General features: G+C 41.1%; 2 protein-coding genes across 2 annotated transcripts in view; one reads left to right on the top strand and one right to left on the bottom strand.

The window, feature by feature from the left end:
- col4a3 (collagen, type IV, alpha 3) overlaps nt 1–27,128 on the bottom strand; it is a 38,597-nt gene that overhangs the window by 6,822 nt on the left and 4,647 nt on the right. Inside the window, exons 2-37 of the mRNA XM_058635031.1 lie at nt 17,610–17,940; nt 12,920–12,976; nt 11,706–11,795; nt 10,599–10,643; nt 10,317–10,361; nt 9,887–9,949; nt 9,374–9,427; nt 9,183–9,209; nt 8,681–8,755; nt 7,964–8,026; nt 7,843–7,878; nt 7,668–7,715; nt 7,468–7,542; nt 7,143–7,187; nt 6,984–7,046; nt 6,805–6,849; nt 5,327–5,380; nt 5,196–5,237; nt 5,006–5,087; nt 4,385–4,420; nt 3,902–4,066; nt 3,754–3,819; nt 3,371–3,466; nt 3,220–3,290; nt 2,897–3,085; nt 2,628–2,796; nt 2,453–2,545; nt 2,266–2,370; nt 2,098–2,192; nt 1,846–1,996; nt 1,651–1,764; nt 1,027–1,194; nt 686–775; nt 473–607; nt 255–353; nt 76–165 (exon numbers count right to left, since the gene is read on the bottom strand). Coding sequence (XP_058491014.1) covers nt 76–165; nt 255–353; nt 473–607; nt 686–775; nt 1,027–1,194; nt 1,651–1,764; nt 1,846–1,996; nt 2,098–2,192; nt 2,266–2,370; nt 2,453–2,545; nt 2,628–2,796; nt 2,897–3,085; nt 3,220–3,290; nt 3,371–3,466; nt 3,754–3,819; nt 3,902–4,066; nt 4,385–4,420; nt 5,006–5,087; nt 5,196–5,237; nt 5,327–5,380; nt 6,805–6,849; nt 6,984–7,046; nt 7,143–7,187; nt 7,468–7,542; nt 7,668–7,715; nt 7,843–7,878; nt 7,964–8,026; nt 8,681–8,755; nt 9,183–9,209; nt 9,374–9,427; nt 9,887–9,949; nt 10,317–10,361; nt 10,599–10,643; nt 11,706–11,795; nt 12,920–12,976; nt 17,610–17,711 — 3,043 coding nt within the window. The 5' untranslated portion in view covers nt 17,712–17,940. The remainder of the gene's footprint in view (nt 1–75; nt 166–254; nt 354–472; nt 608–685; nt 776–1,026; nt 1,195–1,650; nt 1,765–1,845; nt 1,997–2,097; nt 2,193–2,265; nt 2,371–2,452; nt 2,546–2,627; nt 2,797–2,896; nt 3,086–3,219; nt 3,291–3,370; nt 3,467–3,753; nt 3,820–3,901; nt 4,067–4,384; nt 4,421–5,005; nt 5,088–5,195; nt 5,238–5,326; nt 5,381–6,804; nt 6,850–6,983; nt 7,047–7,142; nt 7,188–7,467; nt 7,543–7,667; nt 7,716–7,842; nt 7,879–7,963; nt 8,027–8,680; nt 8,756–9,182; nt 9,210–9,373; nt 9,428–9,886; nt 9,950–10,316; nt 10,362–10,598; nt 10,644–11,705; nt 11,796–12,919; nt 12,977–17,609; nt 17,941–27,128) is intronic.
- The window catches only part of col4a4 (collagen, type IV, alpha 4), a 30,841-nt gene continuing 23,022 nt past the window's right edge, over nt 19,310–27,128 (top strand). Inside the window, exons 1-3 of the mRNA XM_058635032.1 lie at nt 19,310–19,431; nt 22,117–22,280; nt 22,364–22,406. Of these exons, the coding sequence (XP_058491015.1) occupies nt 22,231–22,280; nt 22,364–22,406 (93 nt within the window). The 5' untranslated portion in view covers nt 19,310–19,431; nt 22,117–22,230. The remainder of the gene's footprint in view (nt 19,432–22,116; nt 22,281–22,363; nt 22,407–27,128) is intronic.

Consider the following 27,128-nt stretch of genomic DNA (forward strand, 5'->3'; position numbering starts at 1 on the left):
CTGCAAGAAAATAGCATGAGGCCAGAGCAGAGGCAGAGACAAAGAGAAAAATCATCCCTGACAAACTGCAGTTACCTGGCCTGCCCATTTCCCCTGGGTACCCAGGGAGACCGGTAAGACCAAGAGGACCAATTTCCCCATCTCTGGTGGGGTCTCCAGGAAGTCCTGAGACACAGACATATTTATTATAGCGTCATGTCAAAGTAGACTCTCCACATAAAGATTACAAGGGTCCATGAATTCACAAAAACAACCTTGTGGCCCAGCTTCTCCAGGTACGCCATTGCTGCCGTCAAGTCCTTGAGGTCCAGGGATGCCCCTGTCTCCTTTAGCGCCAGTAAGTCCTAGGGGCCCTAAAGGTGAATAAGGAAGCAGACAGACAGGTCACATTATGTGTTGAAAGACGCCTTCTTGTTTTCATTTGGATGTTTTAATTTATGACTTGTTTTAATATTTATATTGATTCTTGAACCTGGATTTCCATCAACTCCAGGATCTCCAAACGTCGTTACAGAAGTTTCGAGGCCTGGAGGTCCTCTCTCCCCTTGGTCCCCCTGAGGCCCTGGAGGGCCCTGAGAACCCCTGATCCCATCTATGCCCATCTCACCTGAGAGACAGAGAGACAGTGAAATTGAGACACAACTGGTTGATTGATTTACTCATTAATTGATTCGTTGGTTGATACCTTTTGGTCCTACTCGTCCTGGCTCTCCTGGTTTTCCATCATCCCCCGCACACCCAAGAGGTCCAGGCGGACCCATGTCACCTTTGATGCCTTAAACAGACACATAAATTGTATGTTGATGTTAACATACTTATGAGGACTAATGGTGCTTTCAGACCAAACATGGAGTTGATGTTTTCTGTGATGAGATTGTACATGAGGTCAAGGAAGACACAGTTTTCTGTCACATGCAAAACATTGTGATTTGCATCATTCATGTTACTCAAATGGGTTGAAAAATTTGAACTTGGGCACTAAATTTGCATGGCAAGACTCATACCAATGTAGCCCCACCTCCTCACCTGGGCATCCTGGCTTCCCATCAGTCCCCCTAAGGCCTTTCAGTCCAAAGCCTCCTTCTGGCCCAGGAAGTCCATTAAGCCCTGGAGTCCCATATGGCCCTGGAGGACCCAGGGGTCCCACACCTGGCAGTCCAGAATCACCCTGCACCCCCTTTGAGCCACAGACCCCTGAAAAAGTAGGACAGCAATCAGAAAAGAGGTGAGTTTTGCACTAGTAATGCACGGGTCTGGGACACATCATGAAAGCCTTTTGCTATTATATATGATATTGAAAGCATATTTCAATATCAATATATAATATAACCCTAACCCTAACCCTATATCAATATTTAAAGCATATGATATTTTCACATCCCAGCCACAGGTGTAGGAAGAGGTTAAATAAACCTGGCTTGAGGCGCTGGTTGTTTGAATACACAACACATAAAGCTGTGATCCGTCCAGAACCATTTTTGGCACCGTGGTGTATCTAAACAAAAGCATTTGGATATACGTTCATAGTTTTTTTTTATAATGATGCTATCTTTCTTGTTTTTTGACCAACCCACCCAATCCAACCATTTTTTCTTTAAAGTCCGTCCGAACCCACCCCACCCGTACATCACCATTTTGCACAGTTGGTACCTGGGAAGCCAATGGAGCCAATCTGTCCTTCCTCTCCCTTTGGTCCAGGAGCCCCATCTAAACAGAGTCCAGTAACGCCAGTTGGGCCAGGGACACCGTCTAGACCACTAAAACCTGAGAGATACTCCATTTAATATGAACATTTATAGCGTCTTAGATCTCAACAACTGTTCATCAGATTTTAAAATGAGCTACCTCTAGGTCCCGGTCGTCCGTCTTGTCCCGGAAGCCCTGGAACTCCCTCTGGTCCATGAGGTCCAGGGTTTCCTTGAGATCCCACAGAACCATCTTCTCCCGGAGGTCCAGACTGACCCTGCTGTCCTGGAAGGCCGGCACCTCTGTCTCCCTGTCACAGCCCAGAGATCAAGAGAGTGTCATCACAAGAGTAGTAAGAAACATTACAGGCATCAGGTGCAACAATAAATTGTTTTATTTCATGTAGTTTACCTTAGGCCCTGGCATCCCTGGTGGCCCTGACGGCCCCGCACGTCCCTTGATACCAAAACTTGATAAACCTGGAGCTCCTGGAGGACCTTTCACTCCTGAAAAATAATAGACATTATTGGTGGTAACCATAATCAGCTGCTGTGTTATACAAACTGTTCATGAACTGACCTTTGACCCCTGGGAAGCCTGGGGGCCCCTGTACAGAAAACCCTTCATCTCCTTTTTCTCCCTTAGGACCAACAGGTCCAGGACCACCAGGAAGTCCTGTCACTCCTGAGAGCAGCAAGAGCACACAGGTGAATCATCTGGTTAACATGTACAGATGCAAGTTATCATGACAGTTCACCTGTCTCACCTTCAGGTCCAGGATTTCCAGGAAAACCTTTCTCTCCTTTCTGTCCTGGATCTCCTGGAGATGTCTTGATTTCTCCGGGAGAACCTTTCTCACCTGAGACAGACAGTGCCTTAGCTCAGCTTATGACCCCCTTCAGCCCACACCATATCTGGACACTCTCACCTGGACAGATTACCTGGTCTTCCAGGACTTCCTCTCTGGCCCAGGACCCCTATGTTGCCTTTAGGTCCTGGAGGCCCTGGAACACCAATACCAGGAGGCCCTGGGGGTCCCCTCTGCCCTATCAGCCCGCTAGGACCAGACTCCCCAAGTGGGCCCCTGTCACCTTTCTGTCCTGGAGGCCCCTAGAGAGCAGAATACACACAGACGTCACTTCATCTGTGATGTGGTGACATATTTTGTTAACCCCTGAACCCCCACCCCCCAGATATGGTCTGCACTCACAGGGTTTCCTTTCTGTCCTTGAACACCTTTTGGTCCCGGTATACCTACAGGTCCATTTGTACCCTCGATACCCACTGGTCCTGGTCCCCCCTGCGCTCCTTCCTCACCCTTTTCTCCTACTCTGTTCATGATCCCTGGTTTACCAGTAGGTCCTGGGGACCCTGGGATGCCGGGGAAACCAAAGGGGCCCTGGTGAGAAACAGTTGGTAGTTTATTTGTGCATAATGTTAAGTCTCAGTATGTTCATTCTCATCAGAGATCCACGCTCCTCTTTAGAATCAGGCTCTGAAAAGACAGTCTGCTGTGAATGCTAAGGCGCTCACCTGTGGACCAGGTGATCCTCGGATACCTTTGACGCCTTTGTCACCTATTGGTCCTGGAAAACCGTCGGACCCTGGAAAAACGACCACCTTTACTCTGTCACATGCCAATCACTGCGTCAGACCATGAATGAAAACATTATTTTTTTCTTACCTGGCAGCCCAGGTTCACCTGACTCTCCTGGTTTACCCGGAGGTCCGGGGGAGCCGGACCCGTCAGCACAAACGAAGCATGTCTCTCCTTTTTCACCTAACAATAAATTAACAATAAAAAGAATGTTCAGTTTTTGGAATTACAGGTGTTTTGGGGTACTGCCCCATTTACGCCAGTGCTGACAGAGCTGTGAGACCCCCGTTTGTTAAAGTCCAGTGTATAAAATCTATTTCAGCTTAAGTCTACAATATCTTAAGAATATGTTCAAAGCTTTATTTCACCATTAGACAACGTTGGCTCAACAGGAAACTGAAGTTTGTGTTACTCTTTAAACTGCTCACTCGACCACAACAAAGTCCATAAAGAAAATGTTAGCCACTCACCCATCTGCCCCTCTTCCCCTCTGGTCCCTTTATCTCCTGCAGCACCGACATCTCCCGACAGAAAATCTGAGAGACAGAAGACAAAATGTCCATCTGTGGGACATTTCTCTTTCTACCTGTGAAACTTTTCTTTGTAAATTTTTATCACCTGGTATTCCCGGTTCTCCTGGTTCTCCTTTGGCTCCAAGAGCCCCTGGGATTCCTGTCACCCCTGGGGTGCCGTACATGAGGGACCCTGGCTCTCCTTGTTCTCCTTTGGGCCCTGTAAGGCCTGGGGGGCCCTGAGCTCCTGGAAGTCCAGCAGGAGCCGCTGCTACAGAGAACAAGAGACTATATTTAAATATTTAATAATCTAAAACACTGAGAAGTCTGATTAATAATAGTACTGATTTATATCTCAGTATCAATAGAAAGTCATCAATAGATAGTTTTCTTATTATTAGGGATGGGTATCTGATTTGGTGGGTATCAAATTAGTGATTTATTGCCCCCCTATAAATGCCGAAGCATGTCAGGTGTACTTGTTTCAAAACTGCTAAACTATACTGCAGTTTCCACATGAATGGGCATCCTGATGAAATATAGTATATATACTGTATAATGAATAAATGAGGAAATAGGTGGAATTTACCTGTCTCACCCTGCATTCCAGGAAAACCAATGATTCCTAAAAGAAAAAAATAAGAATAAAAAATATAAATCACACGTAAATTTAACTGAAATGCAGAAGCAAACAAAATCTCCTGTTTACTTTATTACTACTGAAACTGTGCTTCATACCACAAATGTATAGTTTAATAATTACAGCATTTATTTCATACAATAACATATTTTTCTGATGTTTTTTGGGTGTATATGTAGAAATATCAGTCAAGCGGGTATTAGTTTATTTGTTTAAAATACGTCTTGTCTGCTTGTGTAAAGCAGTAATAATTAAATATAGTTCACACAGTTTATGGTTATTCATCCCTCCACTATCGGGGTTGTAGTTTCTTCTCTCCCCAGTTTAATGTGCGTACTCATGGGTAAGAGTTTCCCTTCAAGTTTGTTTTTTTATAGATAAAACTTTGTGCATAAAGTGTGCATATGCAAGCTTCATAAATCAGGCGTCAGATCTGAATGTGGTCTGAGTGATCCAATCTCATCCACCAGTGATCAATCATCTGAGACTGATGTTCACGCGAGTGGGGTCTGAACTGAACCCAAAATAATGAGACCAGGTTTTAATCCTTGATATTGGACAGTGTGATACCTTGTTCTCCAGGGGCTCCTTGGGGGCCACGGACCCCGGAGACACCACGCTGACCCTTCAGAAACCTGTGATTCCAGATAGTCTGATAAAAAAAGAAAGAAAATAAATTAAATGTAGTTCACAGTCATAAACCAGAAAAACACATTTAAGGCTTCATTGCCCACACCAAAAAACAGCAACTGACACCCACCTCTCCTGGAAGACCTGGAGGACCACGTTCACCTTTCTCCCCCTAAAACACCAACGTTAACACAGGACAGAGCTCATTTAGAGTTGATGCATGATATTTTTTAATTACACCCAGTTTCATACTTTTCTCACCTGGGTTCCTTCAATACCAGGAGGCCCAAGGTACCCAACATCCCCTGTGTCTCCCTGCAGACAAACACAGATCACGTCACAAACAATTTCTTTTTGCTCTGCACACTTTACAACAAACTGCATGATTTGACTCAACGCACTGCTGGAACATTCATATTTTGAGTTTGTCCCAAAATACTGTTAAATACAAGTTAAATAATCAGAACTCAATCATATTTATCATCATGATAATTGCCTCCAGCTGTTTTTATATAATTGTTACGTAACTAAAACCAAACTGATCAGAAACAAACACACACTGCGATAAGACCTACATTACCTAAACATTGTTAAATGTCTAATGTGTTTTTCGTTTGGTTCATGTCAAATTATCTTTACTACAGCAAGCCACTATGACGTGATCCTGATAATTTGGGAGCCGTCACGTCAGCCATTTTTATTTGTAGTCTTTGACCAAGGGCCTTATAGCCATTGTTGAATTCAAAGACAAGCAGGCAATAGCCTATGTTTAAGTAGGGGCTAGCTGTTAGCATGCTAACCTCATGAGAAAAAAATAAATGATAGCAGTAGAAGAAAACAAAGCTTGATTATGACCTAAAGGCCAACTCAGGGTTCCCATACCTTGGATGACATCATATTCAAGGACTTTTCAAGGACCCTCTAGGACCAATCTCATGTCAGTGGCGGAGAGAGACAGTGTAAAGTGTCCACAACACAGCTAGTACTGTGATTACGACTCAACGTTTGTTCTGCGTAGGCCTAGTCTAGGGTGACAATTACCTGAATATCAACACCTCTCTTGCACAAAATTCAAACACTTTCAATGTCTATTTAGGGTGATTTTCAATAACAATAAGGGCCTTGATTTTATTATAAATGTATGTTATATTATTAATTCAGCCATCTCATCTCACCAAGGCAAGATAAAGATTTTTTACAGTCTGCCAATTTTATTTTGCAGCCTCTCTATGACCTAGGGCTTTAGCTACTGTTGTTTTTAAAGAACTGAGAGTATGACAGCATGCTAACTTCACTAAAAGAAATAAAAAAGGCCACTAATTGAAGAAACAATAATCATCATCAAGTGTTTCTTTTCACATCTAGTGACACAACTCAGTGAGTTATGCAGCTGCTAATGCTACGTAGCAACACTAAAAGCTCCTTAAAATTAAACCCAGTCCTATTTCTCAAAATGTCTTCAAAGCCTGGAAATATACAGTAAGTGGACCAGAGACAAGAGGTTGTAAATATATTTTGTTGTGGTTACATAGCTACACCATTTGCTAATCTAGGAAAAATCTCAGTCCTCCATTTGAAGTGTGCTGAAAAATCATTTGAAGTGGCAGGAGATGGTAGGGGCAAGGGTTAAAGTGGAATTGAGCTGTATAGTCCATCTGAACATTTTAGCTTCAAATAAGACTTTACACTGTGTTTTAAATTTAGATGAATGCTAAGCATTAGCCTAGCTGGATATTTACTGGAATTCCAAGCGCTCCGATGAGTCCGTCCTTTCCTTGTTTACCCTGTAACACCAACAACATGTTTTAGCTGAACTTCACATCACAAACACATCAACAAATAAACATTCAGACATAAATCAATTACTAAAACATTATTTTGACCATAGTGCCACATCTGGTTCTGTTCTCTCTCTTACAAATGTGCCTGGGTCGCCTTGTTCACCCTTCTCTCCCTTCCTTCCAAGTTTCCCAGCGACACCCTGGAGGAGAAAGCAAAGGCACACATCAGCTCTGATGACAACAAAGAGACGAGGTAAACAAAGGAAGACATGGTGGTTTGTTTATCAGAGACTCACAGGAAGCCCATGGGAACCCTTCTCTCCTTTTTCACCAGGTTCTCCCTTTAATGTAGAGACAGATGTTAAGTGATGATAGAGGGAGACAGAGGTGGGCAAACGTCAGTGAAGACAGTGAGACACAGAGTCAGACATTAAGACAGAAACAAACTACATCCATACTATATTGTTATCATTGGAAAATGGCATTTTTTTTAACTAAATTGAACTGCATTTGGACAAGAGTTAATTTTATCATACAAATAAGGGGGTGAAACTGAAGCGACAGTGGGTCATAGAGTGGATGACAGGGGTAATATCTGCAGAGCTGATGTGTTTTACAGACCTTCAGCTCTTTGGGTCCTTCAGCATACAGTTTTATTCCTTTCTGTCCAGGGATCCCTGGAAGTCCACGATCACCCTGGAATTCAAGCACAGCTGATGATGATGATGAAGATGAATATAAGGATGATGAGGATGTTCCACAGGTTACAATCAACATGGCATCTCTCATTAGCATTGGGTCATCTGTACAGCTGAGCTCACCTTCTGTCCTCGAGGACCTAGAATCATGGGATTGGGACCCTCCTGACCCTAAACCGCAAAAAAGCGACATCAGGTCACATGACCCAATCAATCATCCAATCACACAAAACCAAGAAACATAAGGTAGGCCTACTAAATTGTATTTTAACAGACCAGTTCAGCATCATACACTTACTTTCTCTCCTGGTGACCCCGGAAACCCTGGAATTCCCTTAAACACACAAAAAAATAGTGGACATCAGGCTATGGAATTTGTTGAAATTAAAATTGAAAGTAAGATAAAATTTTAAGCGTACAGGAATTCCTGCAGGTCCTGGTGGTCCTGAAGGGCCGAGTTGACCTGGATCTCCCCTCAGTCCCTAAAACAGAAAGAGCCAATCAGAGACAAGTATTTTAAGTGAAATTGTTTTTCTGACGATGGATTTTCAATCACAGCACCCTGGAGTTGTGTCTGTGAGCTAACATTTCTGATTTTCTCTATGGAGTTTGTGGTTTATATAAAGGGATACAAGAGGAGAACTGCCACAGAGGAGAATCTGAGCCATTTCTCGTTATAACTTAGTGAAAAACCTCAACAGACAGCTGTAATCCTTCAGCTGTGCACTCCTAGCGCATCATCGCTGCAGCAAAGTGCAGTAAATCATTTTGTAAACATGTGCAGTGATTGATCAGAATAATCAGATGTCTTTAACTTACTCATAACAGTGTGCAGGAGTAGCCTGCACATCACCAGTGGAGAGTGAGAGAGAGTCTCTCCACCCTCAAACTCATCCCTCCCTGATGTAAATATCAGAGAAAAATTAATCAATAAACCTGACTTTAAGGTGAAACTGATGCTTTTATAATGAGAAATCTTTCTCGATAAAACGTCCATGCTTTCAGGGCATGATGATTTCATGATTTCAGGGCATACAGTACTTCCGGAAAGTCACTGATATATAAATTGAATTCCTATTAGCTCACTCTTGAAACATCAGTCAGCTCATACAGTCCAGAATCAGAGAGCGACTAACCTCTCGTCCTTTCAGTCCTTGTTTTCCCATTTGTCCTTTAATATCCGGAGAAATGGGGTAGACGATCGAGTCTCCCTGACACAAGGAAAAACACAAACTGTCAGACAAGAACAAACAACTGTGGTATGCATATTCATTACAAATTTTAACGAATTCTGTGAAGACATTCTGGAATTATATCATTTACGAGGCAAAAAAGTGTTTTGTTAGGGTCATACCAACCCTAAAACTTTGACCTTTGACCAGTTAAATCTAATCAGTTCATCCAAGTGAATGTTTTAACCAAATTTGAAAGGACACCCTCAAGTTGATAAAATAAGATAATCCTTTATTAGGCCCGCAATGGGGAAATTGACAGTGTCACACATTATAGACATTAAGTGACCAGAGTATATACAGTATGAGCTTGATATTAAGAGTGTAAACGGTAAAATGTGAAAATGTCAATCAGAATACATCATGTTTAAAGCCACAGCTGTGGTGTGAAGGTGTATCCTCTCACCTTTGTACCCTGCAGTCCTGGCAGACCCTGAAACAAATCAACAGGGAGCCGTTTACTTTTGCTTCTCACAGGTAATTAGTCTAGTTTACCTTTGGCCTGATTGGATTCGACTACATGGCCGACAGGTGAAATAGCAGTCATTACATCATCTAATCGGTAAACATGTTGTTCAGGATGCAGCTCAAACTTACAGGAAGGCCAACGGTTCCCAGAGGTCCAGGGAACCCGGGGTAACCAACATCGCCCTAGAAGAGTCAGTCAGTCAATCAATCAATCAATCAATCAATCGATGCATCAGTCAATCAGTCAAGTCAATCATTTCTGTCTCAAGTGAATCCCTTTCAGTGATTCACAGGTCACATACAGTCAGAGACCACATAGACCATAGAGACAGACCATTGAGTCCATATACTGTATGTTGCCACTTCCTCCCAGAATCCAGTCAAACCAGGAAATATATCTATCAATCGAGCTGTTGCAGTTTAGCAGACCAATGAACGGACAGAGAACATGTATGAAAGAGGAGAATATTTGCTGATTCTAACAACTCGATGACACCTAAGTCATTGTTGGGGTGATTAAATAACAAGATGATTATTGATTAATGTGGTTATTGTTGCTCCACATTTGTCCCAGTGAACCGTTCTTACAGTGACATTAAAATGTCTGACCTGGTTCAAACAAATGCAGGTGACCATCTTTACCTTTGTCCCATTGCATCCTGGGAATCCTGGTTGTCCAATGGGTCCTTCACTTCCAGGAAGTCCCTGAGAGGCAATCATCAATGATCAAATGTCCTGTGTGTGCTTTGAATTCTGCACATTGACTGTTGATGTTTATTATGTTTTGTTAAAAGGATAGTTCAGGTTTTTTTCACGTATTTGTATGAAGTATTGACACGCAGTGTGAGTACCCCATGAACTGAGAACTAGCTTGAGTGAAACCATTGACGTTGAGGGGACACAAGAAAAAACACATTGGTACAGTCGTTAAATCTGTGTTTCCTGGTGCCCTGCTGGTAGCCATGTTTTCACTGAGAGAGCTCAGTCAGGGCTGACTACTGTATGTGTCAGTACCTCATAGAACCACACTTCAAAAACCTGAACCATCACTTTTATGTACAATGGTTGTTACCGGCAGTCCTGGAGGTCCTGGATATCCAGGTTTTCCTGAAAGACCCTAGAAAATAAAGACAGGATCGTTTAACTAGGTCTGAATGAAGAGCCTGGAGTGTCTTCAGTTTGACAATACAAATTCTGAACATCCAGCAATTGATGAATTTGATTTAGTGTGCCACCCTCTGCAGGTAAAGAAGCACAGCTGGAACCAAAATGACTCATCAGACAAGAAAGCAACTGGGAAATAAGATCAAGGAAAACTATGTTCATAATTCATCATCATAATCATCAGTCTTACCCGAGAGCCTTTCGGTCCTGAAGGTCCTGCTGCTCCCTGCTCACCCTAATAACAAATTAAAGACAGAAATAATCATATATTAATTAATAACAGTGATTGGCAGCTGTTTTTCAGGTAAAATAACAGGTGATTGCTGAAACACATCTAATAACATTTCTTCTGCCGAGGATCTCAAGTTAGTTGTTGCTCAGGTCTGCATATCAGATGAATTCATTAATTCATTCATCTAATTTTCTAGCCTGTTGTGGAAGGAGCTAGATCTAATCTCAGCTGTGGGTGAAAGGCAATCACACCATACATTACCTAAAAGAAATGTACAAAGTAAGGACAAGACCTTACAATATTACAGAAAGGACCAACAATCTACACAAAGTGATCTACCACCTCTGGTGGGACGTCTACCCTACATCTTGTGGTTCTGTTTCTATTACATTGTGTTTCTATAAAGTTGTGTTTTGCCAAACTGCCCAAGCTTTTAATGATTCTGTAATTTGATTAAAAGCACCTTTTTAGAATATTTTTTTTCAAAATCCTTTCCGTGTCCTGATAGCCATCAATCAATGAAGTTGTCTGGAAAAACTAATCCGGTGGAGTAGGAGTCTGAAAAAGGTTACTATGCTGCCCATTGATTGGATGCGAGACTCCCGTTCCTGATATTGATGTTTATTAATACCGTAGAACACTTTAGCCTGCTTCTCAACCAACGGCAGAGTTACCTTGGTTATTCCTCAAAGGCAATCTTCTCAAAAAACACAGAGGTTGATTAGACACGCTAAATTAGCCCTAGATGTGAATGTGAGAGTGAATGGTTGTTCGTCTCTGTATGTTGACCCCGGTGAACCCCCAAAATAACCTTTGTTATTTGAATGAGGGCCTACATAACCCATGGTATATGATTGAAGGACATTATTAAGATACATCACATAATATAAGCAGTGTTGTTTGGCTTCAGGGCCCCATTAGAATATCGGGATGAATAGTTGCCTGGGCCCCGTAGGCCCGTTCAGTAATCCATCCTAGGATGCAGAGAACCTTGAGGAACTCCACAGTCGGATAAGATTAGTGAAACAACAATGACAATGACAATAACAACAATAACAATAATACCTTCTCTCCGGAAAACCCATGGGGACCCTCATTTCCAGGGTAACCAATCATTCCAGGAAGTCCCCGTTCTCCACCGTAACCAGGTTCACCCTGCGAGAGACAAATACACAAATAGATGTAAGCCAACACGAGGTGTGGACCAGATTCTGGATCGTTTCACGAGATGAACTCATGTGACATCAGGGATCCTGACAGATCCTGAGTCAGTTCACCTGGTGTCCACACAGAGGCAGTAAATTAAAAAAACACCCAGTGTGGTCGTGACTCATTCACGTTTCACATTCAGTGGAGAGGAACCGTCCTTTCTTCTTCTCCTCTTGCTGCTGAACCCACCTGAGATCACAGAGTTCACACCTGGGTGGTCCTGATGGCTGTGCCAGCAGCGTGTGAATGGCTATGACATAGTGTACAGTATGTGTGATAGAAATCATGGATGTACTGTATGAATGTGTAAGTGCATGAGTGAACAGCAAAACTCTAGTGTAAAGAGCTTTGAGAGGTCATCAATTCTAGAAAAGTGCTACATAAATACAGACCATTTACCACTGACCACATGAGGCGATGGTAGGTCAGTGGTAGAACTAGTTGCCTTTAGTTGTGGGTTTGATTCCCTGCTCTGCTAGTCTACATGCCCATGTCTCCTTGCACAAGACACTTTACCCAAATGTTGACAGCTGTGCCGACAACGTGTGAATTGGTATGAAAATGTGTAATTATGTGAATGGGTGAATATTAAAACTTTGAGTGGTCAATAAGAGTGGAAAAGCGCTATATAAATACAGACCATTTAAGTCGTGTTTCCATCATGGTACAGTTCAGTTTGGTAAAACTACAAAGCCCTCGGTCAGGTTTGCATTTCGACTGAGAAGAGTTCCTTTAGACGGGGTCTGCGCTGTGCTTGATGGCCTTGTCAGCAAGATACGTAACACAACACAAGAGACAACACAACGGACAACAATGGAGGACATCCAGTAGACTGTGGGAGTGACACTTTTCTGTCGCCCAATCAGTTGACAGTCGTGGGTCTAGCTCCACCCTTTCTATACCACTACTCTGGTACCCCAAGTGAAGGGTACCCAAATATGGAACTGTTGCGTCTGATCTTTTTGGTACTATTCCTAATGGAAGTGCAAAAAAATATACATTTAAATACTACTATTACTTTTAATAATGTCAGTTCTACTGGCCCTGCCCCCTCAGGTCTTTTCACTCACCTTTTGACCTTTGACCCCATCACAGTGACACAACGCCTTCCCATTGCAGTGACACCCCTGCAGAGAGGAAAAAGATACAGTATGTAATCTCTTCACACACTCATGCACACACACTCACACATTTATGGTTCAGAGATAAGCAGCAGGTGGTGCTGGTTCCCAGAACGAGACGATGTCAAACACAGTCAAAGTTTAAAGATCAGGATGATTCCACACGTGATTGCCGTGTTTCCAGTCTCCTGTAGCATGAGATTATGTGACATCATGTGTGAAAACCTTATTTTGAAAGGTGGACATTTAGAAAAAGAATTTTGTCTTGTTTGTTTTTTTTTTACTTTGAAAACTCAGGGGGCTGTATGTTAGTGTGGAGGAAGAGAAAGCGTGTGTCCAATCGTTCATGCTAACGCCGCCGCACAGAGTCGTCCCCCATACTGAATCCATACTTCCTGCACTCAGGTGCATTGTTATTGTTGTTGTGTCTTCTTTGCGACTTTAACCCAAACATGTTCTGTTTCCTGCAGCTGTAACTGTGTGATAAACAGAACCAGCAGTAGACAGACAGGTAGATGAGGGTCTGCTGTTGTCTTATCTTCATTCCTGTCTCAGGACGCCGCCATAGCAGGAGACGCCTTGACATGTCCTGCAGCACGGGAATTGTCTTCATCGCTATACAGTGTGTGGATATGGGACAAGAGACAGGATATTGAATAAAATGTTTGGTCTTTTAGTAAAGAGTAGACAAATACAATCTGATTCTGTTTCTCTGCAGCGAGTCTAAGGCTGGTCCTGTTTTTTGTTTGTTTGTCGTTTTTGCTTTCATTTGTTCACATACTAAATTAAACTGAATTGAATTTAGTGTAATGATGTTAAAATATAAACAGGTGAACCTCGAAATGAATCGTATGAACGAGGACATGGAGACAAACAGTTGTTAAGTTGTAAAGAAATGCAAAAATAAAGATAAACTGAAGCTGAACCGTTGAGCTGGATGATCAGAGCAGTTTGATGTTCAGGTGTTTCATCGGCAGCAGACTTCCAGTCACATACTCTACTTTTTTCTTTGTTTGCATTTTTTTTTTTTACAGTACTGTGCAAACATCTCAGGGGTACCGCCAGCCGTTGAAGAGAGACATTAAAATTTTACGACTTAGTGGACCTGTGTACTTGAAATTTAAGCTGAAAATAAAAAAATAACCTTCTGCCAAAGACAATACAGAATCTGTTCACAACCAGAGAGAGTCACTATAAACACAGAGGAAATAATAATAATAAAAAAACAGCATTTAGGACAAACATCAAGAAAAGTTCAGGGTGTAGATCTGAGGAACAGCTGCAAAGAGGAATTAAAATCATGCACCTTTTCAAATTTAAAATAACATTTCAAATTGTAACTACTTATACATATATGAAGATATTCTGCCCGGAGATAAATGTATGTTTCTTGCATGTGACTAGTAACAAAACTGTCCAGCAGGTGGTGCTGTTCATGAGTTACCATCCGTGTAACAGGTGAAACGAGTGTGTTAAATGTCACAAACATACGTTTAACAACGTGAATGAATTAAAAGATCAGTTATTCAAGTTTATGTGAGGGAGATGATCATCAACAGTAGTGACAGACAGTTCCGTTTCAATTTGACAGTTCAGACAGTTCAATTTGTGAGGACCAAAAACAATGCAAAAACCATATAGAGGGAGGAGATTTTGGGAAAGTGGGGAAGGACATTTTGGCTGGTCCTCATATGTTTAAAGATCTTTTTGGGGGATAAGACCTGGTTTTAGGTCTATGGTTAGAATTGGGTTTAGGTTAAGGTTAGGGTTAGGCACTTAGTTGCTGATGGTTAAGGTTAAAGTAAGGGGCTAGGGAATGCATTAAATCTATGAGTGTCCTCACTTCAAATGCTGCACAAACTAGTGTATAGTTTACTAAATTCTGAGTTGAGTTAGGGTTAGGCATTAACTGGTTATGGTTAAGGTTAAGGATAACACTTAATTTAGGTTGTCCAAATGAATGGAAGTCAATGCAGTGTCCTAAGAAGGATAGCTGTGCAGACTGTGTGTGAGGAGATTTTGGGAAAGTTTGGACACCTCTACTTTAGGACAATCGCTGGGGTAAACACTGATCGTAAGTGAAATAACCATTTATATTTTATAGGTTGATAACATTAATTAAGTCAACCAGAACAACTACAATTTAACTATTTTACCTTGACCTTTTAACTTTAAAACAGGTCACTTTGACCCATAACATAACTGATCCGTAACCTAATTTTAGTTTAGGTCTAAGATTATTTTTATTTTTTTATTTCTCCTTTATTTAACCAGATAAAAAGACCCATTGAGATCAAGATCTCTTTCACAAGGGTGACCTGGCCAAGAAAGGCAGTAGCACACATCATAGTTGAATAAAAACAGGAAGACAGCAACTACAATACAAACATGGAAATACAAGAGTACAACTAGACAAACATAAAGTGCAAGAGTTGTGGTCACAGTAACAATTTAAGAACACAGGCACTGTTCAATGGATTTCTGTTGCCTGTCTTTTAAGATGGAGCGGAGAGCTCCCAGTGAAATAAAAGCTTGCAAATTAAGTTTGAATTGTGGTTAGGTAAAGGTTAGGGTTATGCATTAACTGCTTATGGTTAAGGTTAAGGTTAAAAATAACGCTTATTATAGGCTGTCCACATGAATGGAAGTCAATGCAGCGTCCTAAGAAGAAAAGAACACGTGCAGACTGTGTGTGTGTGTGTCTGTGTGTGTGTGTGTGTGTGTGTCTGTGTGTGTGTGTGCTAGTATGTGTGTCAGTATAAACATCAGCTCAGAACAAAAGGCTGAAATAGACAAACTTAAACCAACACGCAGTCACTGACTGCGACAGTGTTCACAGATTCACACGCAGTCATGTGACCAGGCGACGTGACGTTTTCCCTCACGATGTGAGGAGTCTTTGATCTGGATCCTCAGTGCCGTCCTCAGAGTAGAAGGACAAAATGTACCTGCTGCCGTCTGAACACAGACAGCTTCTTATTTCCTGTCTCACATTCTTACTACATTCTTTTATTTCCGCAGGTATAAAAAAAGGTGAACTGAGCATGCTCGGTAGTAACAATATAATAACAACAACAACACAGTAATAGTAACAAACACTGATGATGGATTTCACATGGACGTCCATTCATTTCTTAAAATTCATTCATTTTCAACTTAAACTTAACCTAAAATGAATCAAAATGCAACTAAAGCTGATCTAATCCTAACATACAAACCTAACTTTCACCCTTAGAACACAGAGCATTTAGGCTGTTTTTTTCCATTACTATGTTAAAACACACAGTATATACAAGAATGTGCAATATAGAGAGTCTTATATTCTTATTTCAGCACAATCTAGGCAATCTGATGAAATTCATTTTCACCAACTTTATAAACAAACCTGACCAAAAAGTACTCAAAATGTTTAAAATCAGATTGAATTTGTGAAATATGGAAATACGTCACAGTTCAAAGTTCACTTGGTTCGTTATTATGAATAAAAATAAAAGAAAACAGTAGGGGAATAAACAACACCAGATCTAAAGACCACTATACTGAGAAACACACAGAGAGCTGTGTGATATGCTTAACGATCAACATTGTATGAACACATTTGACAATGATTTGAATCTAAAGCAGTGGTTCTCAAACTTTTTACATGCACCACAGTTTGAGAACCATGGATCTCACTTAGTTATGGACTACAGATTTAACCAACTTAAACTTAACTTGACCTAAAAAATTAAACTGAACCTTCTCCTAAGGTATGACATGTCTCCATCTGGCAGCGTGACGATGTCTTGGGTCCCTGAAGAAGACAGATGTCCCCACAACATCAGTTAAATACCTGGACAACACAGCTGAGCCAAAGCTTAACTTAACTTAATCACAATTCATAATCTTATCTGTAGCTCATCAGAAATGAGTTTCTGCCTCATTAGGACCAGATTATGGTCCATGTTAGAACTGCTGGTCCTGACATGGTTTCCATGACTTCAGGGGACATTTGTGTTGACTTACATTCATTTCCTGGAGACTTAGTCTGACCTTAACCATAATTACTACTTCTGGCCTAATCTTAACCTAACCCTGACCTCAACCGAACATGTCTTCACTTTAAAATGTAGTCATTTACGTTATGGGGACTTGATTGTTGTCCCCATAAGGAAGACAAGTGCCCATAATATGACTGTGTAAAGCAGGAATGTCCAAAGTCCGGCTTGTGGGCCAATCACAGCTCACGGTCAGATTTTTGTATGGACGCAGCTTTGGTTTTATAATGTATTATTTATGGACAGGGACGGAGTGGGACAGAAAATCGTGCCCAGTCACATGACATCCTCATTAGCTCAGCTGATAATGAGTTGGACCAAACCAATGATAGTTTTTATTTGGATAATACTGACTTCTGATCATTCAGTAGAGTGTGTGATTGGGATGCACAAATATAATTATATTAACCTCACAAACTCAGAGCAGTCAAAGCTCTGTGCCCCCCCATGTGATCTCTGGCGCCCCCCTAAAGGGGGCTTGGACACCAGGTTGGGAACTATGGCTTTAAAGGACACTCAGTGAGTCTAAACAAAATGTTATCCCTAACCTTAACCATAACCAGTTAATGCCTAACCACAATTCACAATTCATCTTTACTCACTGTCTTGGTGTCTCCTGGAGTGCAGCAGAGCACCACCACCACCAGCGGAAGCAGCAGCTGTAGAGGTTTGATCCCCCGCCGCTGGGTGCCCGGGCGCTCCATACACTCGCTTATGCCGCTGCACCGTCCCGGTCTCTTCGGTCTCACTCCGGGGTGAGCTTGGTCTCGGCTTGGCTCGGGATGCAGTCCAGTACTCGGTTCGACTCGGCTCAGACCGCAGGGGTCCGTGTATAGTGGTGACCCTGTAACATCAACCTGCTGCTGGATGGAGTCGTCGCAGCGGGATAGTCAAACCCGCAATATCCACTGCACACAATCGTCCGGTCCTGCTCTACAAATTAAAAGCACATACAAAGACGTCAAAGTCTGATTTCATGATTTAAGAGTTCATTTTGATCGACATTGTACAATTTCTGCTACTGTGATATGTGAAGAATGTAGAATACATGCAGACAAGCACATTATGATGATTATAAACATAGAGACATATTTGCACACATTTGAGTTTAAGGTTTCTGTCCTACTAAATAAAGTGCCTTGAGATAATCTATGTTGTAATTTGGTTCAATACAAATAGAATAATTGAATTCAATTTTAGAATGCAGGACATGTTGCTGTGTTTTCAGGCCAAAATCATTTACTAGAGTCATTAACTACAAACTTGAAACCACCAGAGAAGCACAGGTGTACATGAGTAACCTTACACATTAATTGTGTGTTGCACATTTTCCTGGAAATATACATTGTTAGGTATCAGTGACTTCTCTGGAAGACAGTACTAACATATTGGAGATAATCTTGCTATGTTGTGGAGGAAGTTTTCGTTGTATCTACACTAAAAAGAGTACAAGTATAAAATTACAGGAAATACAAATAAGTAAAATAATGTCATAAATTAAATGTATTGCAGTTCCACCACTCACATTTAGTATACATGCACATTACATACACTGCAGTTTCCTGAAGTGAGTGCTAATGTACTGTGTATATATTGATATATTGATTTAACCTACTACTAACTACACATTTATATGAATGACACTGTAACTGAATATTGAAGGGTAGCATTCTCGTGACTGTGGGTGATGCAGTTGGTGTTACAGATCATACAATGATAGAATTAATACAGAATTAATACACGCACACAGGCACAGGCAGGTGGGAACCAAAAACATGAGGGGTGTAAATAAAACATAAATTCACATCAAAATAATCAGTCATATTATGTATCTACATATATAGATACATTATCAGTTTACTAGTCAAAATATTAGATATTTAACATGCTCTATATAATATGCAATGCACAGAACTATTATATTGAATAGCCTATAAGAAGATATAATAAACCTAATTTGTAATTATGTGCAACATAAATTAAGATAAATGTAACCAAGGTTAGAACACATTGATTCAGTTCACAGACTAATATCATAATTGTTACTGTGTTCATTGTTAATTTTATACCTGCATTATATATTTTTTTTAGTCTTGTAGCCTTTTATTTTGTAGAGCAGAGGCTGAGGACCGGAAGTGTTCGCGTGTGTGTCTGAGGAACTTTGTGTGTGTGTAGCGCCGCTGCTCCGGGCTGAGCAGAGAAACTTTTAAAGTTTGTTCGTCTGTGACATGAAGAGCGCGTGAGGCTGCGGACTGAGTGCGAGACTCTCAGGTGAGTTAAACCCGCGTCGCGTGACATTTTTGAATCAGACCGTTGACGAGTCGCTGATGAGCTGCGCACGTTGACGCGCTGATTGATGAACGTGATCAGTGAAGAGGAGAAGAGAAGTAACGGGAGTACTTTTACTCCACTACTGTGCTGCAGGTACCGCGAAAACTTTACTGCACTTACTTTACTTGTTCTTCGTTACAACGTGGGACACATTTTCTTGTCAAGCATGAATCAAATTATGTTTAATGAATTGATTAATTAACCCTGACGTCATCATCAGAGTAACTGCAGCTGTACATTCATGTGTAGTATGAATGAAGCAGAATTTTTCTTTAAAGTTGTACAGCAGTGAATTTAATGTACTGGAGTATTCAAACTGCTTTTTATCAGGTCAAATTATTGATTTTTGTTTATGATGTCATGGAGTTTGGAACCAATCAGGGCCAAGTGTACTGCTTTGTCTCTGTGTGTGTCTGTGTGTGAGTAATATTTTAAAGTCCAGAGCATGAGAGTTAGTCAGAGTAATGCAGGGTTCACAGAGGGTTGAGCAGTGGCTGTTTCAGCAGTTTCTGGTCTATGAAATAGGGGAAGTTCATTTCAGGCCCAGTTATTTATACATAAATTCTGCAAACGATCAACTGTTCTAGTTACGCATGTTTTTTATTTACAGTGTACATGTACAAATGAAAATGGACTCTATTGCCGAGCTAATAACACACAACGGCCAGCTATTTGTCCGAAGACTTTACTCTGTCGCTTAGTTGTCATGTATGTTTCTGCAGCGCTGTCAATCAAAAACTGACTCAGCCACTCAGACACTTCGTCCAATTATACAATCCATTATGCAGAAGCCCTCCATTGACTCCCAGAGAAGCTGAGCTTTTGTGAAGCGACGATTTTGTTGCATTTGTCCCAATTACCGTCAAGCTCACCACAGTGATAAAAACCTATCCTGTGTTCTCCCATAGAGAACAGTTGAGTGTTTTTAATGAGGATGCTGCTACGGATATATGTAAATCACGTGGTCTAGTGCACGTTTTGTACATGACATAAACACACAAACTAATGACGAGCAAAACTGGGAAAAAGGCCCCCTCTAGTGGTGACTATCATCGTGTGTGCCCCCGCTGGTCTCTTTTCCACCTGCACTCGGTTACACTCCACACAGACTTGTGTGCAAGACTGCTACCCAGTATGAACCACTTTGTCACTGGACACAGGACTTTGAGTTGTAATAAACACATTGGTATTCAAGACATCATCTTTGTGATTCTGATCGATCACCTGCAGCGAGTTACTACTCCAGTATAGCCAGCATAGATATTACAGGAAAGCAACAACTTCCCTACAAAGGCATGAAAAGAGCAGGTACTAAATAAAAGCACCTATCTGTGGTAACTAGCAAAGATGTCTTTGTTGTGAAAATGACACAGACTAGATGGTCCAGTCAGTTAATAGCTGTTGTGTGCGCGGGATGTCGTGGCTGAGAAGATGGAAACAACTCGGCTTGTACAAGTTACAGTTCTAAATAAAAATATGCAACATCCGTTTCCCAGTCAACTCGCTCTCATTGGTTAGTGCGGGTTTCTGCTCACGCACCAATCGCCGTTCAGTCGTAAATATCAAACATGTTAAACAAGTCAAACGCAAATGTGAGAGTGTACAGCATAAAGGCCGAAGAGCTACTGTTACACAGTGGTTGCAGCTCTACAACACAGTAAAGCTGCAAACTAACGGTTATTATCATAATCTGTTAATCTGTCGATTGTTCTCTCGATTAACAGAGTATTTGTTTGGTTCATAAAATGTCATAAAATGTTAAAAAATGTTGCTTGGTGTGTCCCAAACTTTGAAAGGATGACTTGTTTTGTCCACAAACTTTTTTCTTTTTTCAGTTTTTATCAGTTCTTTGTCAAATGGAGCAATGAAACCAGAACATATTCACATTTATGAAGCTGGAAAAATCAGAAAGCTTCATTTAAACTGAATAATCGATGTTATCAAAAAAGTTGCAGCGCTACAGGACACAGCAGTGCTACCACATCGCACAATGACAGGCCTACAACGTGAAGTTGACACAATAATGCGAATGTAATGTGCCATGACATAAAGTAGTACTCTGACAGAATACTACACAAAGTATCAGCAGACAGTATCTACATAAAAAGATACATATTTCCTGAAATGCCTGGTCTCTCTCGCTCACGCACATACACCAACTGTTTCTAAAACATCAGGTCATCACAAGACTCTTTACACCGATTGGCTTTTGTGACACAAATCTGCTCAAGTTCAAATATTTCAACGTGAGTTAGTGAAGCAAACACATCTACGCACGATCTGAGCTGCAGGATTCATGCCATTCACATCACGCGGCACGACTGACAAGTCTTTGCATTGACTTTAAATATTTAATCTCCCAGTGTGTAGATTTGTGTCACGCGCTGTGTGAATGCGCCATAGCTGAGGTTTACAAAGGGAAGAAGAAGGAGGCAGTAAAGCTGGTAATGTCTTTGCACAGGGATGTTATATTTGTTAATATCTCAGAGACTCCAGCAATGTACAAAGTAACAATTTTGTTCTCTGTATTGCTTTTTCCTTGACTGATGTTCTTCTTCTGCAGTTTTTTAATGATGCCATAAGTGTTTCCCTGTTTCCTTTATCTTTCCCTATTGTCCTGTGGTTATGTTGGCCTGGTGGTGCAAGCTTCTGATGATACCTCTGATGTTTAAACAATGCAACCGCAGCCCTAGATGATAAATTAAACAAAAGATGTTGGTAGGCTTGCAATGTGAAAAACAAATGAAGGATATTGTTGTGTCTTTCGTCTCTCTCGAGGACGAGCACTGGTGTGGCAGCATTGGGGCCTCCTCATTGGCAAAGATACAGCCGAGGGTGAAGTCAGACTGAGGATCAGTCAAGGGCGGGACTTCCTCTAAGCACGGGGACAAGATGCTGGCAACTTCCGTCTTCACTGCCCCCCGCAGCTACACCTGGCTCTGGTAAAGAAGCAAATGATTAACAAAGAAACACATGAAGAGGATTTATTGTTTGACTCCTCCTCTCACCTGTCCGTCTCCTCCAGGTGTCTCCTGATGATCCTGACGCATCCTCCCTCAGCTCTCGGGGTGAGTTTTAGTTCATCTGTGTTATTTTCAAAGGAGCTTTTATTGTGAAGGATAAGTGTGATGAACTGTGGGTGAATATAGTTGCTGGACGATAATGTTTGCTGTAAGTGTGAGCAGTACTTTACTTAGTATTAGTCTCTATACCAGCTGCACATTAATAATAATATATAATGAGGAACCGGAAGAAGGAACTCCCGCTGTGAAGTTGCAGGTAACGCTGATAGAGAGAGAGGAAGGGGGCTAAACAGGTGTTACATTGTTTGTCTAGATGTTGTTAAACTGCGACCACAAGGGTGAACATGTCTCTTCTCTACCTGTGGTGGTTTGACACCAGAGCGTTTACATGAATATTACATTTATAACACTGACGTGTGTCATCATCGTAAAATTACAGCAATGTTCACCTGCTTTGGTCCTCACTAAAGCATACGTGTGTGTATGTGTGTGTGTGCTCACGTGCCTCAGTGTACCAGTTAATTACACTATATCTAACACAAAGGTTACAAACTAAAAGCAAAGCCTGCCCTGAATAAAGCCCTGCTACAGTCTACTGAAGGACGTGTTCACTAAAATAACCGACAGATTATGCATGTTATGCAGCTGGAGTAAATAGTTAAGATTGGGAAATCCCTGGTTTGGGCAGTTGTAATATTAACAGTATTCAAGTTGGCTCTTAGTGTTAGCTGTTAGGGTGTAGGTTAATACGCATAGTTTATTTATTTTTTTTAAATGGCTCCCAGAGTGGGAAAATCTCAAAACACCGCCCTTGCATTTTCGCGTAGACGGCAAATACGCTACTTTAAGGAAATGATGATGTCATTAGTTCCACCTCACGCTGACGCTGGTATTCACTGTCTATCCTTTCCCATCTTTGTCATTGTTATCAACAACCTTCTCTTGAGTTTGGAGAATGTCTGGCAGTGTTGCCAACTACAGTCAATGAAAAGTAAAGGCAGTCTGAAAAGATGCTCGATATCTCTAGAACACCATCCTGTCCTCTGTCCTGTGACTTCAGACAGGGGTGGGAAGAAAAACACAAAAAAAACAGTGAAATTGAATTGTAAAATAAGAGGAGAAAACAAAACCTATTTTCACAGACGCAATTTTTTACTTGAATGAACAATACAGATGAGTGATTGTTCCACACACGGTCAGCTGCACTGACTCTGTCTGTGTGGTCACAGACTTTCTCTCTCTCTGTGTGTCTACAGTCAGACTGACTCTCCTGCCGCAGTAAATACAGCTAAAAGAAGCTCACTTGTGTCACAGGATTGGGCATTTCCTTCTCAAAAAAGTAGTTGGGGTTAAGCCAGAAAGACTTGTGAAATTTGTCGTTAGTTCCTTATTTTGAAGAAAGAAAGGCGCAGGTTGGCAACACTGTTGTTTAGTCTGTTTGCATTTTGATAACCTTTATTTTCTTTGTTTATTTCTCTTTCTTTCCCCTGGCTCAGTTCATTCTGTCTCAGTTTCTGTTTTTTGTACTGCCTGGCATATGTACTACAGCGTTTTCAGTCATGTTGATGGCTGGAGACATTTCCTGAAACAATTTGCAGGTAATTTTTAAGAACGTTTACATTTCACTCCGTTTCCATGTGGATTTGGCTTAACTTTTAGAATTAGCTTGGCTTCATAACATTCTGTTTTAGGTTGTTCAAGTTTTTGTTGCAAAAAAAAGAAAGGATGTGCCGAAGAAAAAAAGTACTGGTTGCCCAGTTGAGGCCTAACACAAATGCTGATAATAATATGATTGAAGGGCCCAATTACATACATAAGTTAACCTTTGTTATTTGAGGTCCTGTTAAGACATCAGGGGTGGATAACACAAGGTAAGGGGCCCTGGAAAGAAATCACCCAATTACCAGTGTTATTTGGCTGAGGGGCCCCTTTCAGATATCAGGGGTGAATAACAGAATCTGTGGATTATGATTGAGGGGCCCTATTAGGATATATCACGTAACATAACCAGTGTTTGTTGGAATCTTGAAAGCTTTTATTATTGCCGCAGAGCCTCTAGCCATGGTAAGAACAAAGATGGCGACGGCTACAGCCTCATCCAAGAGCCTTCTTCTTCAGTAAGAAACTACCCATTTGTCCTCTATTTGCCCCCGTTACACCTGGCATTAAAATGCACTTTCTGTGATCAGATAATGATCGAATAGCGCCTCACCATATGCATTTACGTCTCCGGTGTCCACATCATGATCTGATCGCTATCCAATCACCAATCGCTATCTAATGCCCCGTGTAAAAGCGGGCCAGAGAGTGTTCTGTTGATTTACTCAGAAGTTCAGGAATGGGTTATCTGAGGTTATCAAGTTCAGACTGTGTGAGAACAGCAGCCAGCCAGTCAGCCGTTCTTCTGTCTATTTGGCCATTTAGCGCCAGTGTGGTGTCTTGGATGGAGAAACCGTGAGAGGAAGGAGGGATCGATGAGCAGCAGTGGGACTTGGTTTATGCGGGGAACAGCGGATGGCGTGAGTGCGGCGTTGACCGCAGATGCTAGAGGGCAACAGTTGCCCCAGTGGTGGAGGATGATGTGAGCGCCGACTTTCAGAACAAAGTGACAGCAGATAGAGCGATAGCCACATTCCTGATGCTGATAGCCACGCCTGACTGGTAACCTCGTTTACACAACGCTGTTGGAATGCGGCTGCTACAAAAACACTGATGCATGCTGGGAAACTGGCCGTCTGGGGCCCATGGAGAAAAAAAAAACAGTCAGGGCATCAATAGGGAGCATCAGCATGGGTATGAGGGGGAACAGTCCCCGGTCCGTTTAACAGAGGTTCACCTGGTCTGTCTATAGCATCGCCAGACAACAGAGGAGCAAGTAATCAGATATTTTATCCAAGTAAAACCACTGATAGAGTAGAGGCCTGCTTGAGTGAAAACATGGCTGCCAGCAGTGACATTACTGATCAACATATAAATTCTTTATCAGCTTTAGTCTCTGATGTCTGAAGAACATCTTGACAGCTTTATTTTGGAATTAGACAGCCTTTTCCAATAGGAACTGAATTTTGCTCCTCATCCTCATCCTAGTATGCTGACTCAGTGTTGTTGAAGATTATGCCAATGACTGTTGTGTTGCCGGCATTTTATGATGAAGTTTGTTATGCACACCCCAAGTGTGGTGGGTCAGGAAGTCTTCAATCCAGCTGCAGAAGGTTATGTTCAGGCTTAGCTATCTAAATATGTAATATCTGTGTGTGTGTTGATCCACTGCTGCCACATGAAATAAGTTCAAATGTGTTGTTTTCTCACTTGTTTGATTGTGTTTGTTTGTGTTTGAAATCTACCTACTTAGATTAAAATGTACAAATTTACCAAATGATGCAGCAGTGGAACAGCAGCACAAGATAAAGCAGTAAACATATTTGCAAGCTTTAAAAACTCATGTTGATGTAGATTTTATAAGATTTATGAGTAGCTGAAATCTCTTTTTCCATGTGTTGCCTCCAGGGCAGAACAATCAAGCATTTTCAAATTAAAATCCCCATTTGAAACAACAATTATCAAATTGCAAAGGGTGTAATTTATTTATAATATTTTTGATTGTTCTATACCAGCCATTCCCAAATTTAAGAGTGCCAGGAACAACACAAGACATTCCCATATATATATTATTGTTTTCAATACAAACATTTAGTGCAGATTAATTATCAGTTCACTTCACCTTATTTCTAAACTTGCATATCTATCAACACATGCATGTGGTTGTTACAGCTGGACTCCATGTTATCTTTTAAAGGTTTAGCTTCATAACAAAGTGCTCACTCTCAAAGTGTACAATAATTATCCATCAACATAAATAACAAAATACGTATTAAAATGAACTAATTAACACTGAGTGCAAATACAGAAATATTAGGCCTATATGCTGACCAGCTGGATATTTATACATATTTATACACAATGTCACAATATTGCTATATATAGATTACTATAGCCCCTTTTATATATAGCCCCTCAGTTCGCTTGGAACCTCGCCAGAGCAGGTACTAAGAATGCTAGTGGAAATGCAACTTAACTGTGTCGAGTCGGTGGAACACACACACACCCCATATTATTATTAGGTCAGATAAAATAAAAATAAAATATAATTTAAATGCCATGGCTTTGTTTTATTTTTAATAAGTATTTCTTCAAAATCAATCCTACATATTTATATTTAATAACCTTTCATGGTCCACCTGCAGTACTGTCCTGACCCACACTTTGGTTGTTAACACTTTGTTATTTGCGTTTTACATACTGGCACCTGAAATGTTTACATTTTGATCCACTGGGTTCAGAAGACTTTCTGGATCTGTATAGAACGTTACCTGTTTATTGCTATTGCCATTTTCACAGAAGACAGAATCAATCCTGATCTGTAAAGACGTCGCTGAGATATACAGAGATATTTTTCCATTCTAAGGCAATCCTTGATAACTTAATAATTTTTTTTTTATCTGTTGGTAGTTTCCTACCAAATTTTAATGGAACATACTTGGCCGATCGCCTATACCTAATCACGTAAATCTGTAACAGTGAATACTGTCATGAAGGCTGAACTACAAAGATGATATCTATACGATAACATCGCAGTCAAACTATCTGATTATCATGGACAGACTCTCCAGCACCCTGTTGTACTGTAGGTCTGTACAGGGAGGCTGAGGAGTGTAATCCATCTGTAGTTGGAACACAACCCCTCTCTGCCACTCCTGCCGTCCCTGA

The sequence above is a fragment of the Solea solea genome, chromosome 7, assembly GCF_958295425.1.
Source record: "Solea solea chromosome 7, fSolSol10.1, whole genome shotgun sequence".
Lineage (NCBI taxonomy): Eukaryota > Metazoa > Chordata > Actinopteri > Pleuronectiformes > Soleidae > Solea > Solea solea.